Here is a 17,948-nt window from a genome sequence, read left to right on the forward strand (position 1 = left end):
GCCAACGTAGTGCCATAAAGGAGGTCTAAATGGTAAATCATTTGTAATAGAATAGCGTCTGTGTTAGGATGTTGGATTCAGGCACGTCTTCACAGAAGCCAGAAAGAAGTAGCTGGTTGCTTACTACACCTGCGGAAAAAGGGGGGTGAACAGGGCAGCTACAAACGCAGCCCCACATCAGTGTGATTTGCTGACTCTGGTATCACGAGCTGCTGGTGACAGCGTTTTTTGAAATGGTAAACTTCCAAACAGTGCCTAATATCCTGTTTCCCCAGTTGGATGTGCTATTCGCCTTCATGGAAAATTCAGCGTGGATTAAAACTATGTTAACAAATGTTTAGTGTCTAAGTGTGAAATAGAGTCTGGTTCTAGGCCCAAGTAACTATTAAAATATTATTTTAAATGTTTTTAATGTTTATTTTATTTTTGAGAGAGAGAGAGAGAGACAGTGTGTGTGTATGTGTGTGTGCGTGCGCGTGCGAGTAGGGGAGGGGCGGAGGGAGACACAGAATCGGAAGCAGGCTCCAGGCCCTGAGCTGTCAGCACAGAGCCCAATGCAGGGCTCGAACTCACAGACCTGGAGATCATGACCTGAGCCGAAGACAGACACTTAACGGACTGAGCCACCCAAGCGCCCCAGGAATTATTAAATTGTAAATAAGTTCGTCATCTACGTGGCAGTCCAGTGGGGCATTGGCAGTCATGCATAACGCGTGACTGTTCCCTGACCCCCTCCCCCCGGGACATGTAGTGTTTTCAGCCCCACCTGCTAAGTTCCGGTGGTAGCCTCCCCGCCACCCCCACGCTGTAGCCACCAGACTCTCCCATAAATTCCCCAGATGCCCCCCAGAGGGCAGAACCGCTCCACTGAGGGCCGCTGGGACATCCTGTACAGAAAGAAAACTGGCGCATGTCTTCGTTTTTAATCTCCCTCTTGTTGGTACTTTAGGCTTTTAAACTTACTCTTTTGGGAAGAATACCAAAGCAGCCTAGGGGGATTTTAACTTTATATTCTCTTTGTTTAAAAAGAAAAGCATAGTGGACTCCAAGCCTGCAATTTACTCAGGGTGCCGCCAAGAGGCCGGGCGCCCGCCCGGTGTGAGGTCCCCGCCTGTCTGACCGTGGTCCGGAAGTGACCATTCCGTCGGGGCCCTGGACACCCAGCTTTCACCCGGGACTGTGGGCATATTGATATTTTTAAGGGCACGCATGGAAGCATATAAAACACCTTTGGTTCTCCAGTGCTTGGTGCGATGTGATGTCACGACAGCTTCCACTGAAACCTGCTTTCAGTGACAAACCAAGTTAAAGTACAATTGACTGTTGAACAACATGGGTTTGAACTGCGTGAGACCACTTATGTGGATTTTTTATCTCTAAAGGTGGCACAGTGCTGTAACTGTATCTTCCTTGGGATTTTCCTTTTTCTAGCTTACTTTATTGTAAGAATACAGGATCCATACAACATACAAAACGTGTGTTAATCCAGCTTTTATGTTATCAGTCAGCTGCCCATCACGTTGTTCAGGGTCCACTGGCTACCTCAGCTTCCCTTGAGGCAGCTTATCAGCATATAATGTGGTCTGGAGGCCACTGCCACTCCCGGCTCAGTAACTCCTGCCGGGCCCTCCCCTCCCAGCTGGTTTCCTCCTCTGCAGGATTGAGACTATGCCAGGAAACATACCTGTCTTACCGGTATGTTGTAAGCATCAGATGAGAAAATAAGTGTTAACGCATTTCTTCCCCTAAAAGTCCTTTCTTGGGGCGCCTGGGTGGCTCAGTTGGTTAAGTGTCCGACTCTTGATTTTGGCTCAGGTCTTGATCTCGTGATCTGTGAGATCGAGCCCCACGTCCGGCTCTGCACTGAGCGTGGAGTCAGCTTGGGATTCTCTCTCTCCCTCTCTCTCTCTGTCCTGCCCTGCTGAAGTGCTCACACACACTGTCTCTCTTTCTCAAAATAAACTTTAGGGCGCCTGGGTGTCTCAGTCGGTTAAGCGACCGACTTCGGCTCAGGTCATGATCTCACAGTTCGTGGGTTGGAGCCCAGGGTCGGGCTCTGTGCTGACCGCTCAGAGCCTGGGGCCTGTTTCGGATTCTGGGTCTCCCTCTCTCTCTCCGCCCCTCCCCCACTCACGCTCTGTCTCAAAAATAAATAAACATTAAAAAAAATTTTTTTTAAAAAAATAAACTTTAAGAAAATAAAATAAAAGCCCTTTCTTCATGGAAGAGTTCCTGTTCCTGTTCCCAGTGCTGGCTCTGATCACCTGTGCCTCATGTCTGTTTGACCGAGGTCCTTCTCTGGACCATTAGTGACCACCCGCGGGGTCTGCCTAGTTTAGACAACCTTTCCCCTGGTAGTGGCTTATGTAAAGCACAGCGTCTTCTTATTTTATCCTTGGTTCCTTATCAGTTCGAACAAAAACAGCTGGCAACACTAAATAATTGAACCTGGGGAGGATTTTTCCGGACTGGTGACAAAATCTATTAGCATTTTGGTTTTGCCAAAAATATTTTCCTCTGAAACTGCCTTCCTACTTGTCACCCCTGAAGGCCATTCTTGGCCCTGTGTCGTCCCTCTAACATACTTTTCTGTGGTCTGCAGAGCTGTGTGTGCACATGTGTGAAATTCTCGATTTGACAGATGGAATTCTGAGTACTTTTCGGGACAAATCAGACTGCCTCGAAGGAGCGCGAGCATGAGCACAAGGTGTTTTTCGAGTTTTGGGGGTATTAGGCACAACTGTCCTGCTAAGAATCCCAAGGTGCTGCCAGTTAAGATGATGAGAAACCCAAAGGCGCTCTCAGAAGTGAGCAGCGCGCCCGCTGACTCGGGGAGCTGTGAGCCTGGTGTGCTGAGCTTCTGTGCTGGCCTCTCGTGGGGGCCCCGGGGCAGTGCAACTTGACCCTGGGCTCTGTGTGGGGCCATAGGGACTGGCAGAGGGCCCTCGGTCACTGTAGAGGTAGGCGTGGTCATGGTCACTTGTGTCGGGAACTTCGGTGACCCTTCTGAAAAACATGGAAATCAGGGGGCGCCTGGGTGGCTGGTCGGTTAATCGTCCGATTCTCGGTTTCAGCTTAGGTCATGAGCCTTACAACTGGCTCCGCCCTGCTTGGGAATCTCCTTCTCTCTCTGCCCTTCCCCTGCTTGCGCTCTCTCTCTCTCTCTCTCTCTCTCTCTCTCAAATAAGTAAATAAATAAATAAACTTCAAAACACGGAAGTCAGAGTCAATGCTACAGAATAGCAGTTGGGGGTTTACAATGAGTTATACACTAGTAATGTGAATTTGTTTTCCCCGAAAGCAGTTTAATACTAAAACAAAGGATGGGTTCACTGTGAACACGAAAGTTCCCAGCCTCAAAGATCAAGGCAAGGAATACGATGGATTCACAATCACGATTACGGGGGACAAGTACGTATGCTTCCTAAGCGTGGGCGTGAAGGCGGGCTGGTGTGACGAAGTGCGCATGCACCTGATTATTGCCACGGGAGGTTAGACCTACCAGACTTTTGCTTTATCCTGAAATGAAAATTGTCAAGGTCCAGAGTGCAGCTATAGCCAGTTATGTTTTTAACGTGACTTTTAGAGTATTACGCCAGCAGACATTCGACTGTGCTGCTATCTAACAGCTTTCTAGATATTAAGTATAATGTCTAATGTGCTTCGTGGAAAGCATTCTTCTGGGTTCTTAAAGTTCCTTGTGGGCAACACTCTTAATGACAAAACGAAAAAAGATGACAGATCGGCAGATAGAAAGCCATTGTAAGATTTTTTTGGATATAGGTTTTAATATGTTATGAGATTAGTGCAGCCTTATTATGGAAAATTTAGAGGGGCGCCTGGGTGGCTCAGTCGGTTAAGCCTCCGACTTCGGCTCAGGTCATGATCTCGCCGTTCGTGAGTTCAAGCCCCACGTCGGCCTCTGTGCTGACAGCTCAGAGCCTGGAGCCTGTTTCCGATTCTGTGTCTCCCTCTCTCTCTCTGACCCTCCCCCGTTCATGCTCTGTCTCTCTCTGTCTCAAAAATAAATAAACGTTAAAAAAAAAATTTAGAATGCACAGATAGGCAAAGATAAAAAAGAAAATCATTAGGTTGTTTTCCTTAAAAACTGAGGTTGTACTCCACATTGTTTTATAACCTGTTTCTTTTCTACCCTTACCATTACCTGATCATGAACATTTTCTCATACTCTTATAAGCATTTGTAATGATTACAGAGTATTTCATTTGATGGATATTTTTGAGTTTCTCTTACTACTTTTCTGTTACTGACCATTTAGAGTGTTTCTCATTTTCACTTTATAACATATAGCACTGCAGTGACCGTTTTCATTAACCAGTCTTACTTATATCTGAACTCCAAGCTTCACCTAGGAGCCTCCATATCCCTTGAATTTTGGGTGTACCCCCCCCAACCCATGTGCCACCCTCCCCCACAGCACAAGTAGATTCAAAACTGGTGTCTCCGTCCCGTCCGTCCCCGTCTCCTGGTGGCTCCCCACTGCAGACCCTCCACTGCCTGTAGATACCGAGACCACCTCCCCTGCCAGACACGAAAGCCTTTTGTGATGCAGCCTCGAGCAACATTTCCTGCTTGAACTTGGCCTGCTGATTCAGCTGGGCTGCTTGTTCCCTGCGGTCACCTCCCACCCCCTGCTTCTGAGCCTCTCTCACTCCCGTCCTGATTTTCAAATTCAGGCCCCTTCCTCCATGAAGCATTTCCTGTTTTCGTCCATGTCTTTCCAAATTAGACCTAATCTCCCTCTTTTGAACCCTGACGAACTAGGTGATGCATATGGTCTTATAATGATTGATGGCCTCAGGGCTCTGTCCCTTTCCCAGTAAATGCAACAGCTGTGCTGTGTTCTTCTTTACAAGATCTAAGAACTGTTTAGTTATATGATAAACGCCTGTTGCCTCAACTTTCTATCCTCCGTAGTGCCTGACGTGTAGCCAGGTGTGCAGCAAAAGCTTGAAAAGACATCTTGGAGTCCTTGAACTTCTTCTGCGCACAGTGCTGGCTCCCGATCTTCAGTCATAATAGGGTGGCTGTCTGAGAAAATATTTACTATGCCCTCATTTTTACGATGTGTAGTTTCCTTCTATATTAGCTTAAGCTCCTATAATAGGTACACGTGGTTAGACTGAACAGAATATTGTATTTTGTGAAAAAATTGCATGCTTAGGGAACACGCCTTAATCTGGCTGTAGTTAGGTGGGATACACTCACACTCTCACACGTCTTGTGCCACATCGACCTACTGGTTCCTTCCTTTTTTTTTTTTTTTTTTTTTTGCTTTCTGTGTTTGGCTCTTTGAATTGTATGATACGTGCCTCTGACACACATTGTTGTATTTTTAGGGTTGGCAACATACTGTTTTCTGTGGAAACACAAACCACAGAAGAAAGAACACAATTATATCATGCCGAAATAGATGCACTTTATAAAGATCTAACAGCAAAAGGAAAAGTACTGATCCTTTCATCAGAATTTGGGGTAGGTTTTTTGGTTTTTTGGTTTTTTCCATTTTATCCATTTTATCCATGCTTCCTAGGATTCTTTTGTAACCTTTTTAAAGCCTCTACCCTTTCGCTGGTATTGTGCGTGCACCTTATGCTTGAGATCGGTTTTCATTGATGACCTATAAATACTTCTTTTTAATATTCTTATGGAAACCATTACTGTATTTAGTAATGATAGTGACTGAGGAAGGGCAATGATACATTTATATAGTTGCTATAAGTCTGGGCTTTCTCAAGATTGAAGTGAACAAGTCGGTCCAGAGTGACAGCGGCCCATGCTGCACTCAGTGGGCCTTTCCTGGTCTGTGACCTCTTCCCTCCGGGTCCCACCCCAACTCGAGGGGTCTCCTTGGAGGCAGGATCTGGCCTGCCCCCTTGGTGATAGCAGCTACTGCTGTGCTGAGAGTATCCGCATTCTGGAGTGGATATCCGTGGTCCTTGGGAAGTCCGTTCATTTCTCGTGCATTCAATCAGTGCATGCCTACAATTAAGCATTCAGGTTTTTACGTAATTAAGTGTATTTATCACCTAAATCTCGGCGCAGAGGGTGTGCCTATCAGAATCTTGGGAAACCATCCTCAGCATTAATAAGCGCTTTGTTTTGTTTAAATCTTAATATATATTTTGACGTGTCAAGTAACATTAAAGGAGGCTGAGATTTTTATGTTTATCAGAGAAGGTTTCAGTTTTAACAACAGCTCAGAAAATATTGCTCGAAACCAAACTGTATGCATACCCTTTCATTAGGAAGAAGTGGTAGCGGGCGCCTGGGTGGCTCAGTCGGTTAAGCGCCCGACTCTTGGTCTGGCTCAGGTCACGATCTCGCAGTTCATGAATTCAAGCCCCACGTCGGGCTCTGCACTGACCGCGGGGAGCCTGCTTGGGATTCTCTCTCCCTTTCTTTCTGCCCTTCCCCTGCTCACACACACACGCTCTCTCTCAAAATAAATAAATAAACTTAAAAGCATTTTTTTTTAATAAAAGGAAAAAATGGCAGCAAAGAGTATGAAGTATTCAAGAATGGGAACGTAGGTTCCTGTAGGAGAGGCATGAAATAACCCTTTCCTTGATGTAAACGATTCTTATGTCTTGTCACCTCGTAAAAAACTAGTGTATAATCTAGTATTTAAATTCATGAGCACATGTCTTTTTTTTTTTTTCCCCTAGGAAGCTGATGCTGTTTGCAACTTAATCTTATCCTTGGTTTACTACTTTTATAATTTAATGCCACTCTCTCGAGGATCCAGGTGAGTGATACCCTATAATTTAAAACTGTTTTTAAATAAAAGTTTTTACATTGAAAAAACATACTCTTTTTTGCTTGCACTACATACCCCCAGGCAATGGCAAGAAACTCCCTTTTGTCTTTTCCAAAATCCACCCAGATATTATGTCCTCAATCTACCATATCATTTAAAGAATTATGAAAAATTGTTCGAAGATAGTGTGCTTAAGTTTTACAGGTTAGGGGGGCGCCTGGGGGGCTCGGTCGGTTGACTGTCCAACTCTTGATTTCGGCTCAGGTCATGATCTCACAGTTCATGAGATTGAACCATGCCCTGGGCTCCGTGCTGACAGGGCGGAACCTGCTTGGGATTGTCTCTCTCCCCCTCTCTTTCTGCCCCTCCCCTGCTCGTTCTCGCTCTCTGTCTCTCTCTCAAAATAAACACACCTGAAAAAAATCTTAAAAAAAAAAAGTTTTACAGGTCAGGGATTCATTCATTCAACACAAGTATATTGAAGGCCTACTATGTGCATGCGTTGTACTCACTGTATTTTAACTTCTCGTATCGGCCCAGACTGTTACCCTTCCTTCTTCTCCCCTTCCTCCCAGTTTTTGCCCATCAGTTTTACACTTTTTGATTACCAACCATTCCATACTACTTTTATTATTGTGAACAAATTCTCACTACTTATGAATCCATCAGGGGCCTTTCAGGTGTCATTAAGACGGAGGGGTGAGTCTGCAGAGTTTTCTGTTTATTCTCTGAGCCGTAGATCAGGGAAGGGGCATGTGCTGTTGCTGGCACAGACTTGAATTCACGATATTTTGGCCAAAATAATATACTTGAATGTCCTTAGCTTCAATACTTTAAAAGTAAAGCTCTCCTAAACATGGAAGTAAGTTTTGCTGTGTTGAGAAGGCATGGAGACAAACCAAGAGCATAAATATTGTGACCTCAGCCTAACTGTTATTAGGGTGCGCACTGAACGTGTGATGTGAGCACGCCCCTGCCCGCCCCCTTTTATCAACCACCTAAGCAGGCTCCGCGAGGATAGCCAGCATCTTCCCTTTTGTCCTCACAGCAGCTCTGCTGGCTCGTGGTGACACAGGAGGGGGGTGACATACAACTATAATCACCTGCACTTCTCCCCCCACCCGCCCCCACCCCCCCCCCGGAGCCTACATGTGTTCAGTCCCTAATCCGGTTGGGTCTGTCCTCTCTACTGCTCGCAGCTACTGCCACAGTTCAAACCCTCGTCACCCGTACCTTTCTGGCTAGTCTCCCTTCTTCCAGGCTTTCCTCCTTCCCCTCTCTGCCCCAGTTCTTTTGTTTGTTTGGTTGGTTGGTTTTAATTCCAGTACAGGTAACCTACAATGTTACCCTGGTTTCAGGTGAACAACACAGTGATTCAGCCTCTCTGCCCCCGTTCTTCGTACCTAGCGGCTCAGGTGCAAACTCGGGGTCGTCACGCACAGTGCCCGTCCCATCTGATCCTAGCTTGCCTTGGCCTCCTCTGCCCTTTTACTGCCCTGCGGAGCTTCTCGAGGGTCTTCCCGTTGCCCTGTCCTGCGCGGCTGCCCGCCATGCCTCACCCCTTCGTGTCCACGCGTGCTCTCCCTCTGCGCCAGCTACTTCCCTTCCTTCTTCTCTGCCCCCTTTGCTCCACCCCAGCCCTGAAGGTGTAGCCTGCATGCATGCCCTTGGCCTCCGTGGGGTCGTCCCCTTGGGTGACCCCCAGGCTTCGCTCACTGCACACAGGAGGCTTTGTCTGCAGCTCTCTTGCTGTCTGCCTCCCAGGTCTGGCTGCTTGCTCTCAGAGGCCAGAGCCTCATGCTGGTTATCTTCGCCCAGGGTGCCCTGCACAGGGGCACACATAGTCGGTGTGTACTAAATGTCAGAAGCAAGAGAGAGTCTGTTACATGCCAGGAAGGAAATTTACATGACGCGTCAATTTTCCAAGCAGGCTGTTAGCGCAATCTGAGAAGGTGTTCTGCTTTTCTTCTTTGTGGGCCAAAGGTTTTAATGCTTAAACAATACGATTAATATGTTTATATTACAAAGTGTATTGTATATATGCATTTTAAAAGCCACACTGGGTGCAGTTGCTGGAAATAGAAGCAGACACATTTTCTAATTCATTACTTTATAAGAATAGAAAAGCCAGGTGGGAAGAAAACTGCTAAATAAAAGAAACACTTTTTCCTCAGAAAAAGAATATTCTGGGGGCGCCTGGGTGGCTCAGTTGGTTGAGCGTCCAACCCTTGATTTCAGCTCAGGTCATGATCTCACGGTTCCTGGGTTCAAGCCCAGCATCAGGTTCTGCACTGACAGAACGGAGCCTGCTTGGGATTCTCTGTCTCCCTCTCTCTGCCCCTCTCCTTCTTGTTCTCTCTCTCTCTCTCCTTCAAAAATAAATAAACATTGAGAAAAAAAAAAAGAAGAATGTCCCGAGTCACATTTACCCTTAAAATAGCGAATCTGTAAATATTTTTATTGGAGTAAATTAGTAAATATTTTAAGACAAACTATTTTGAAGTTTAATTTCTAGAGAATTCTTAAAAGAGATAAAATGCCGTCTTCCATGGTGGAAAATCCATAATGAGGTTTCACACAATACCTGTCCGTGGACTGGGACTGACTGACTGGTCGTTGTTCTTTGTTTAAACAGTGTGATAGCTTACTCCGTGATCGTGGGAGCGTTGATGGCAAGTGGAAAGGAAGTAACAGGAAAAATTCCCAAAGGGAAGGTACGTTGACGCTGGAAGGGCGGATGGCGGGCTGAGTGCTGAAATTCCAGTCCTTGGGTTTTTGCGGTGCGGTCCAGAAGTTAAACAGATCTCCGAGGGAGCCTTTCTCCCCCACACTAATGCCATCCCTCAACTTCCTTCTTTTTCAGTTAGTCGACTTTGAAGCTATGACAGCCCCGGGTTCAGAAGCCTTTAGCAAAATAGCCAAAAGCTGGATGAACCTGAAAAGGTAACTGTTTGGTGGGGGGTCAACAAAAAGACGTTTCCTCCGAAGTAGGGAGGGGACTTCCTGCTCCTTTTGGGGCTGTGCGAGACTGGGGCTGTGCTCCCTTCGCGAGTTCTCACTCTGCCTGTGATGGAATCCACGTTGCCAGGGGGCGTGTAAGACCCCCTGAAAAGGGGGAGTCCACGGATGAAAAACAAATAACGAGTAAAAGGCAAGGGCACTGGTGTGGGAGAGAAAAGCTACAAACGTCTTCCTTATATAATCAGGGATTTGTCTCTCTTGGCTAATTTTTACCCTTTATCCCAAACTCCTAGGGTTCAGGAGGGAATTGGAGGAGGGTGAGCTGGACCCATTTCAGACTTACTCTGAGTGGGTGCACTTTGCCCGTTCAGCCGCATTTTTACTGCACTGTAGACTTTGAGAAGGTGGCACTGCATTGTAACGTAGGCAAGGAATACACGTGAGTGGTTAGTAAATACTAGTAAATGCTAACCGGACATCATCCCCAGCGGCTACCAGGAGAAGTCCAGCACCCTCCTGCCCTTTCCCGATTCTTGTTTCCAGGAAATTTGGGACGAAATTAACCTCGTAGGTGCTTTAATAGTTCATGAACAACAAGCAAATCTCACTGTTTGACCCCATTTATTCTTGCTCCTTCCCCGTGTGTTTTATGTCACCTCCAACTTTGCCTGTCCCATCTATTAGACATAACAGCTGCTCTAAAAATTGCTGGGTGATTTGCGCTCTGTTTCAGACAGAGAAATCCATGTCTGTAGTGCACTCTTGTTCGATTTGTAAGTATTCTATTAGCTTTGTAACGATCGCTGCTAACGGTCACCCTTCGTTCCAGTATATTCTCGTTTCAGGATTGCTCTTCCCACATGTTTTAGTAAGAGGACCAGAAGGTCAATGATCTGGCTTCTGTTAACACGGTTTCACAGTGTTAACCCTTCAACAAGTCTTTAAGGAATGAATAAAAAACTACCTCTCACTGAGCAGGTGCCCTTTCACCCCACCCGTTGGCATCCATTGTCTCCTCCTTTGCTCAGGGTGACTCTGTGAGTTAAGGAGACTGTCCCCATTGCTACTGATAAGAGCAGGGGCTGGAGAAAGCCCCCTTGCCAATAAGGAGCGAGGTGGGCCTGGGCCCCGTGTCTCTGATTCAAGTCTAGCACACGCCCCGACGGGACGTGTGTGTGTCACAGTCACATGTACATCAGAGTTTAATTTTCCTTCCCGAAGACTCTGGTTACACTCTGCGAGCAGCTCGTTATGGGAGCCGACAGGTATCCCAGCCCACCGCAGTAGAGACATCCGTTCTGTTCACAGCGCCTCTGACGTTACACACATGGGGTTGTTGGAAAGAGAATAATGTCATAGGAATAAATATAAGCTTTGCCGTTTTTGGTAAATCTGTGTTAATTTTTCTCTTCCTTCTTTGTGTTTCTCTTTTGCAGTATTTCACCTTCTTATAAGAGTCTCCCATCCGTGTCAGAGGCGTTCCCAACGTTAAGATCAATGATCGAGGTGCTAAACACTGACTCCTCTCCACGTTGTCTTAAGAAACTCTAGTCACGCTGTGGTATTTATACAAGTAAAGGGCCGGACCTCTTGCTTCCTAAGTTATTTTTTAAAACATGGCATTCTAAAGAAACTAGGTCCTTTATTACTTTTGATACCAATTTTTGATAGGAATTGAATACTTGAAATCATTTTCTTTACTTTTGTGAACCATAACAAAAATCACGGAAGAGGGTTTTGGGGGGAAGAGAGCTGGCTCCGTGTCAGGGCAGGAAAGCGTGTCTAGAGGTCACCAGCCTCGTCGGCTTCCACCCACAACGTCATACGGCTCCTTCCTTACGGCCGAGAAGTTCACTTGAAAAGCCAAACATCGGTCATTAAAAGGAACAAAACCGGCCACAGCACAGGAGTGTTTCCATTCCTTTAGAGATCTGGGTATTTTTCAAAGACCTCCTTTATGTGCACATCGTGGTAGGCCATCTTGTTTCCCCTCACGTGACCTTCACGCGTGCGACCCCCGTTTTATTCGAACGATAGGACACTCGCGGGCCACCACCGTGCCCCACAGCGCTCACGGCCAGGGACGTCTGTTGTGACTGATGCAGACTGTATTGCCAGTGACCCAAACACTGGATTATGGAACCATGTTTTGTTTCGTTGTTGTTGTTTTTTTTTTTTTTTTCTCTGTGTTGGAAAAAATAAACGAGGGGTGGTTTCTATAACTCACCGGTTTTTGACACTGGATTACGTATGTTTTTATTCTGCGAACTAGTGTCACTTACAGGTGTAAAAACCTTCGGGAAATGAATGATTCCCCCCCACCACCACCCGAGGCAGGGTAAATGACAGTAAAATGGGTTCATTAAATTGTTGCCATTTCCAGATCAGAAACTGTTCGCTGCTCCCTGCTATTTACTCCTTGTCTTGAAATCTCACGTAAGGGGTAGCACGCCAGGACATCGTGCTTGACTTTAGTGACGCTGGACGTGAGCCGTTATGTGCCCGGCTCGGTAGAACCCAGCTTTTGATCAAGGTGACCTGTCCTTCGGACACACGCTGTCCACGCGTTGACACGGCTTCACAGCAGCCACTGAGTGTGGCTCCCGTTCGTGTCTCATCTGGTGGCCACCAGAAGGGGAGGGAATAAGGGTCTACGTTGTCAGGCACACCCCATCTTGTGAACAGATTTCGCCTCCACAGGTCAGTCTTCTCCTGACGCCGGCATTGCGCCCACAGAGGGCAAGCGTCTGTTCTCATTCCACAGGGGGAGGGAGTTGAGGCTCTGGGCCGGGAATGACTCTCCCAAGAGATCGAGCTGGTGAAGCCATGGTCCTCGCTAAACCCAGGGCCTGCCTTGCCCCACCACGGTCTCCGGAACCACAGACTCAATCCTCGGGCTTCTCCCAAGACTCAGAGACGATGTCACACGGCACCGTGCAAAGTCCCATATATTCCGTTTCTTTGTACTCTCAGCTTCATGCTGTTCGAGCAGACGGGTCTACCTGCAGACTCTGAAACCACAAAAGAGCTCCTCCAGAGATGCTGTGCGTTGCACAGCAGGATGGCGCTGGCGGGGGTTAAACAAAGTAGAAAGGTACAGGCTTTTAACCTTTCTGCCCTTTTTGCTTATTTTCTCAAAGCCAGAATTCTTCACTTTTATCAAAGACCTCCCTTCACTTTATTGCTCGCTCTTTAAGATTTTGAATTACGAGATACCGATGTTTCAACTGGGGGAAATGGTCCAAATAAATTAGCTGACTTTTCTAAAATGCAACGATGCGTCGAACCCCCAGAATTGGAATATATCTTTCTTGAAACTTGGTTTACCAACTCCAAATGCCTACCTTTGCATTTTTATTTCAATAGCCCCGTTTCGCTTCATTCAAGTAAGGTGATTATCACATCATCAGAAATACTGACGTGCTAAATTCTGTGATTTCAAGATGTTTTGGGAAAACATTCCGTCTCCTGCCCCAAGTCCCACAACGCTTGGGCCAAGTTGACTGTGGTCCGAACTGTGTTACGTGCAGTTTTGTTTGGTGGCCAAGAAGGTACTAACCGCTGGGGCGCTGTCACGAGAAGCTTTGGAATGCATTTTTATATCATGATATTTCAAGTTTTCGCCTCTTCTATTAAATTGAAAAACTGTGCCTAAAAATCAACCAGAGTTGCATCATGCAAGTTATTCTCTGTTTAAAGCTTTTTTACAGAACATAAATCTCTGTCTTAAAAGTCAGAATTTGGTTTGCTTTTATCCTTAAAATTTCACATCAAAACCTTTTGATCATTCTGAGGAAACAAGACTGCTGTTTGTTTTATCTGTTTCGTTTTTATCTTGGTAGCTACACGTATCCTTTTGGTTTATGGCATAATGTTAAGCCCTTCCTGATAGGTGTGTGATACCCTCAGCCTCGTCCCCCTCCACCTCCGTGATGAACTGGAAATCCCATGTTTGAGGTCATCTCTGCCCAGGTCAGATGCGAGTGAGAGGCTGTGTTCCCAATGCCCTGCAGGTCGGGCCACAGGTAGCTAGTGGCTATTATATGGGATGACACAGCCTGGAGAGACCCTAATTAGACTTTAGGATTAAAGTTTTTTCCACAGAAATATTCCCAAGTGATGTTCTCTGGTGGTAACTAATATTATTATGAACTCAATGTCACAGAACTTGTAGGAGTAGCTGAGCTTTATTTGTAAAATTGCTCCTAAGAAACAAAAGATGCAAACTTTCCAAAGACTTAAAAAGATCTTCTAGATAAGACGTGTTGGTCAAGTAGGAATTTTATGTGGAATTTTCCTAATATACTTATCTTCCAGTAATTTGGAAATAAGGAAGTGAGATTTATGTGGATCAGACCAGAGATTAAAAGGCCAGTATGTCCCCAACCAGATTTGGCCGTATTCATGAACATAGCTTAAGTTGTCCATAATGGAGCTGCTCATTCCTTGCCCTGAAGTCTGTCCCTTCCCCACTCTTCCTCTTTCATAAATGGCATCCTTCCACCCAGTGGCTCCAGCCAGAAACCCAGGTGGCCTCCTTGGGTCTACACTGGCTCTTCCCTAGTTTCCAAATCACCACCCAGTTCCACATCCCATCCAATACAATTTACTTCTCTAAATACCCCAGAAAGGTTCATGTCTAGCCGTCACTGCAGTCCTGCCCCAGCCTAAGCTATTTAAATGTTCTTTAAAATTAAATAAAAGTAGGGGCACCTGGCTGGATCCACGGGTAGAGCATGTGGCTCTTGATCTCAGGACCATGACTTCTAGCCCCACATTAGCGTCGAGGTTACTTTTAAAAATTAAAAGTGAATGCTTTTCCCTCACCTGCACTAGCCCCATTTCAAGTGCTCAGTATTGGGAAGGGCAGATCCAGGACATTCCCATCATCACAGAAAGTTCTACTGGGTGGTGCTGTCACCCTAAAGAGAGGAACAGCCCCTCCACATTTCTGTGGGACAGTAATTACAGTGGGAGTCCCTGTGGTTGGAAGCGAGTCCAGGCATACACCGCCCATTCCCCTTCCCTCTTCCAGCTGCTGGCAGAGTCCTGGCGTCTACCGGGCGCCATGATGACCTGCAGGACTGGGCCGAACTGTCCAACTGCTGTGGAGGTTCCCCTGTTGGCCATCGCTTCTCCATTCTCAGTGCCAAGGTTTGCCGCCATCTTTCCTGGGGGGACTCAAACCTGATGCTTCCCTCTACAGGGTGAGAGACCCTTTTGGAACTAACACATTGTAGCACTTAGGTACCCAGGTTGGCATTTTTCTTAGCGTTGTACATTATTAGCTTCTTTAATCCTCTTGAAAACCCCCATGAGGTAATTAATGTGTGCCTGTCATAGTCTGTCAATGACCAATGTTAAGGTTGGACCAGCCCTTGTGGTTCTTACTGTGATTTCAGGGGCCCTTCAGCGATAACCATTGAGGAACTCTGAAAAAACCAAGGTTTATTATTTACAGGACCTAAAATTTACATAGGACACACAGAACCACGCAACAAGGTTGTGGCAAGGTCCAGCAAGCATGGGCCTAGGGTTCTGCTCTTATTGGGGTTGAGGATGGGAGGACGTAGGGTTTCACGGGCTCACTCTTTATTATTATTAAATGCAACTCTACAGATACCGTAAAAAGGAGCAAATTTGTCAAGGCTTATGATCTCAGCCAGGACTAGGAATTGTCACTTACTAGGGTCAGAATTTAAAATAATACATCTCTGTCCAGAAATGGATTCTGAATCGGTGAATCCTTTCATTAGCAGGCGTTAAGTCTAGAGCGTTCTATACATGCACATTAAGTCCTAAATTACCGGTTTGGTGTAGAAGTAACTTCCGAAGTAAAGCAACCTTCTGCTTCAGGCAAATATGTGTGTTTACCCACCCCACTTCACAAAGGTTTAAAATAACGCGTACAGATACATATGACACCAAAGAATAATATCAGCGGCGGAACAATAACTCCATAAACTGTACGCTTAAACGTGTTTTGTATAGACACCTTGTCATGTTTCTAGCACTTGAATGGCTTCTCAAGGTCACGCGAGCGGGGCCGATAGGGCCGGTGGCAGCCTACAGTAAGTTGGCACCATCGCCCATCCTGTCGCACAGAACGTCCCCAAGAATCCCGCCCCCGACCTCCACTCTGCCCCAATCGCGGGCCTTATCGGTTTCAGGCTAAAGAGCCCCGCCCCCCCCCCCCCATAGTGCTCTTGGCCATTCACTTTCTCCTTCCACCTCGTCTCCGTACTTCTTAAGAGGAAACACTTGTACGTAACAATAACAGTCCTGATGCTGCGCGGCCAGTGTGGAGTGTGAAGGAGCCATTCTTTTCTCTCTCAAAATCTCGAGGCAAGTACCGCACACGTTTGAAGAAGGCACACGTACGTTTACGCACTGAGGAAACGCCACAAACCCAACCCACCTTTATAGCCACCATCGAGATGAAGAAGCAGCATGTTACCAGCACCCCCAGAAGTTTACATCCACCTGCGTATACAGGCATCCATGAATACAGGTCATAAATTCTATAGAAATGTAACGAAGGCTACAAGCAGCTCTTTAATGCCATTTCATCACACTATTGACCCAAGTCAGTTAAAACCTTCTGACCTAAGTCTTCCTTCCCTGGCTGTGAACTACATTTGTTTTCTAAAGCCTTTACAAAGGCTTTATGAAGCCATTTGCTCTTCTCCATAATGCATCATCTTATTAACATCGGTCCATTCTTCCTTACAGATGTTTTCATTTTTTTCAATACATGGCAGAGTCTGGCTGACACCCAGTGCATTACCTACCTACCCTTTCAGTTTTGTGTCGGCAATAAATGATTTCTTAGTGGGATTAGTCCAATAAGAAAAAGCGTATGTTCTCTCAGGCTTATTCCAGACCTTATGCCTCTAAAACATTTCTTTAAAAAAAAAAATTTTTTTTAACGTTTATTTATTTTTGAGGCAGAGAGAGACAGAGCATGAACGGGGAAGGGGCAGAGAGAGAGGGAGACACAGAATCCCAAGCAGGATCCAGGATCTGAACTGTCAGCACAGGGCCCTATGCGGGGCTCGAACTCACGAACCGCGAGATCATGACCTGAGCCGGAGTTGGACGCTTAACCGACTGACCCACCCAGGCACCCCTAAAACATTTTTCTAAAGTTCTTCTAACATGACATAACTGATATTCTATTTCTGATTGTGATTTTAAAAATGTACTGCCTATGAACATTTGCGTCTTCAGTGCCTTTAGGTAACCAGTAAAATCTTGGCTGCTGCAATTCATTTAGTATCCACATTTTCATTAAAAAGATCTTCATCTGGGGCGCCTGGGTGGCTCAGTCGGTTAAGCGTCCAACTTCGGCTCAGGTCATGATCTCGCGGTTTGTGAGTTCGAGCCCCGCGTCGGGCTCTGTGCTGACAGCTCAGAGCCTGGAGCCTGCTTCCAATTCTGTGTCTCCCTCTCTCTCTGCCCCTCCCCCGCTCATGCTCTGTCTCTCTCTGTCTCCAAAATAAACAAACATTAAAAAAAAAGATCTTCATCTGTCCATCCCCATGCTGCTTGACCCCTCTAATGTCTATATCTTGGGTCAGAAAATGGGTAACATACATGCCCAGTAGTGCAGCTGCAGATCACCTAGTGAACTTGGCCTGGTACAGCCTGAGCCACCCCAAGCTTCCCAATACCCTGTGCATGTGATGAGGCCAGGCAGCATTGAGATTACGCCCTACAACATTTCTCTTGGAACTTTTTTAAGCAGTCAATATCTTAGATAAAAGAGAAAACCTGTCTTGTCAAATTCTTCCCTTCACATAGTGTGAATTCTTCCGCGGGGAGGTGTCTTTTCTTAGCAGTGCCTGACTCCAGAGGCTCTCATGATCTCACGGCCTTTGTGACAGTTGCTCGTGATAACTGGTAAGCTATGCTGGCAAGGCACAACTTACACAGAACATGATACCAATTCTTCACAGTGTGAGCAGGGGAGGGGCAGAGGGAGAGGGAGACACAGAATCCCAAGCAGGCTCCGGGCTCCGAGCTGTTGGCACAGAGTCCGACGTGGGGCTCGAACTCACAGACCAAGAGATCGTGGCCTGAGCCCAAGTCGGATGCTTAACAGGCTGAGCTACCCAGGTGCCCCTAGAACTGCACGTTTCTTTTTTTTTTTTTTTTTAATTTTTTTTAACATTTATTTATTTTTGAGAGACAGAGTGTGAGTGGG

The 17,948-nt window shown here is 46.3% G+C and overlaps 1 protein-coding gene across 11 annotated transcripts in view; it reads left to right on the forward strand.

Annotated features, from left to right (window-relative positions):
- Nucleotides 1-11,465, forward strand: part of TTC13 (tetratricopeptide repeat domain 13) — an 81,372-nt gene extending 69,907 nt beyond the window's left edge. For 8 of the 11 annotated variants that reach the window (XM_042959759.1, XM_042959761.1, XM_042959763.1 and 5 more), the window contains 6 exons: nt 3,302-3,411; nt 5,361-5,496; nt 6,690-6,769; nt 9,417-9,495; nt 9,645-9,724; nt 11,179-11,465. In XM_042959759.1, the coding sequence (XP_042815693.1) occupies nt 3,302-3,411; nt 5,361-5,496; nt 6,690-6,769; nt 9,417-9,495; nt 9,645-9,724; nt 11,179-11,293 (600 nt within the window). In that variant the 3' untranslated portion in view covers nt 11,294-11,465. The remainder of the gene's footprint in view (nt 1-3,301; nt 3,412-5,360; nt 5,497-6,689; nt 6,770-9,416; nt 9,496-9,644; nt 9,725-11,178) is intronic. The other 3 variants (XM_042959760.1, XM_042959762.1, XM_042959764.1) reach the window with 1 other exon arrangement.
- The last annotated feature ends 6,483 nt before the right edge of the window (nt 11,466-17,948 follow it).

This window comes from Panthera tigris, chromosome D2, assembly GCF_018350195.1.
Source record: "Panthera tigris isolate Pti1 chromosome D2, P.tigris_Pti1_mat1.1, whole genome shotgun sequence".
NCBI classification, from domain to species: Eukaryota; Metazoa; Chordata; class Mammalia; order Carnivora; family Felidae; genus Panthera; species Panthera tigris.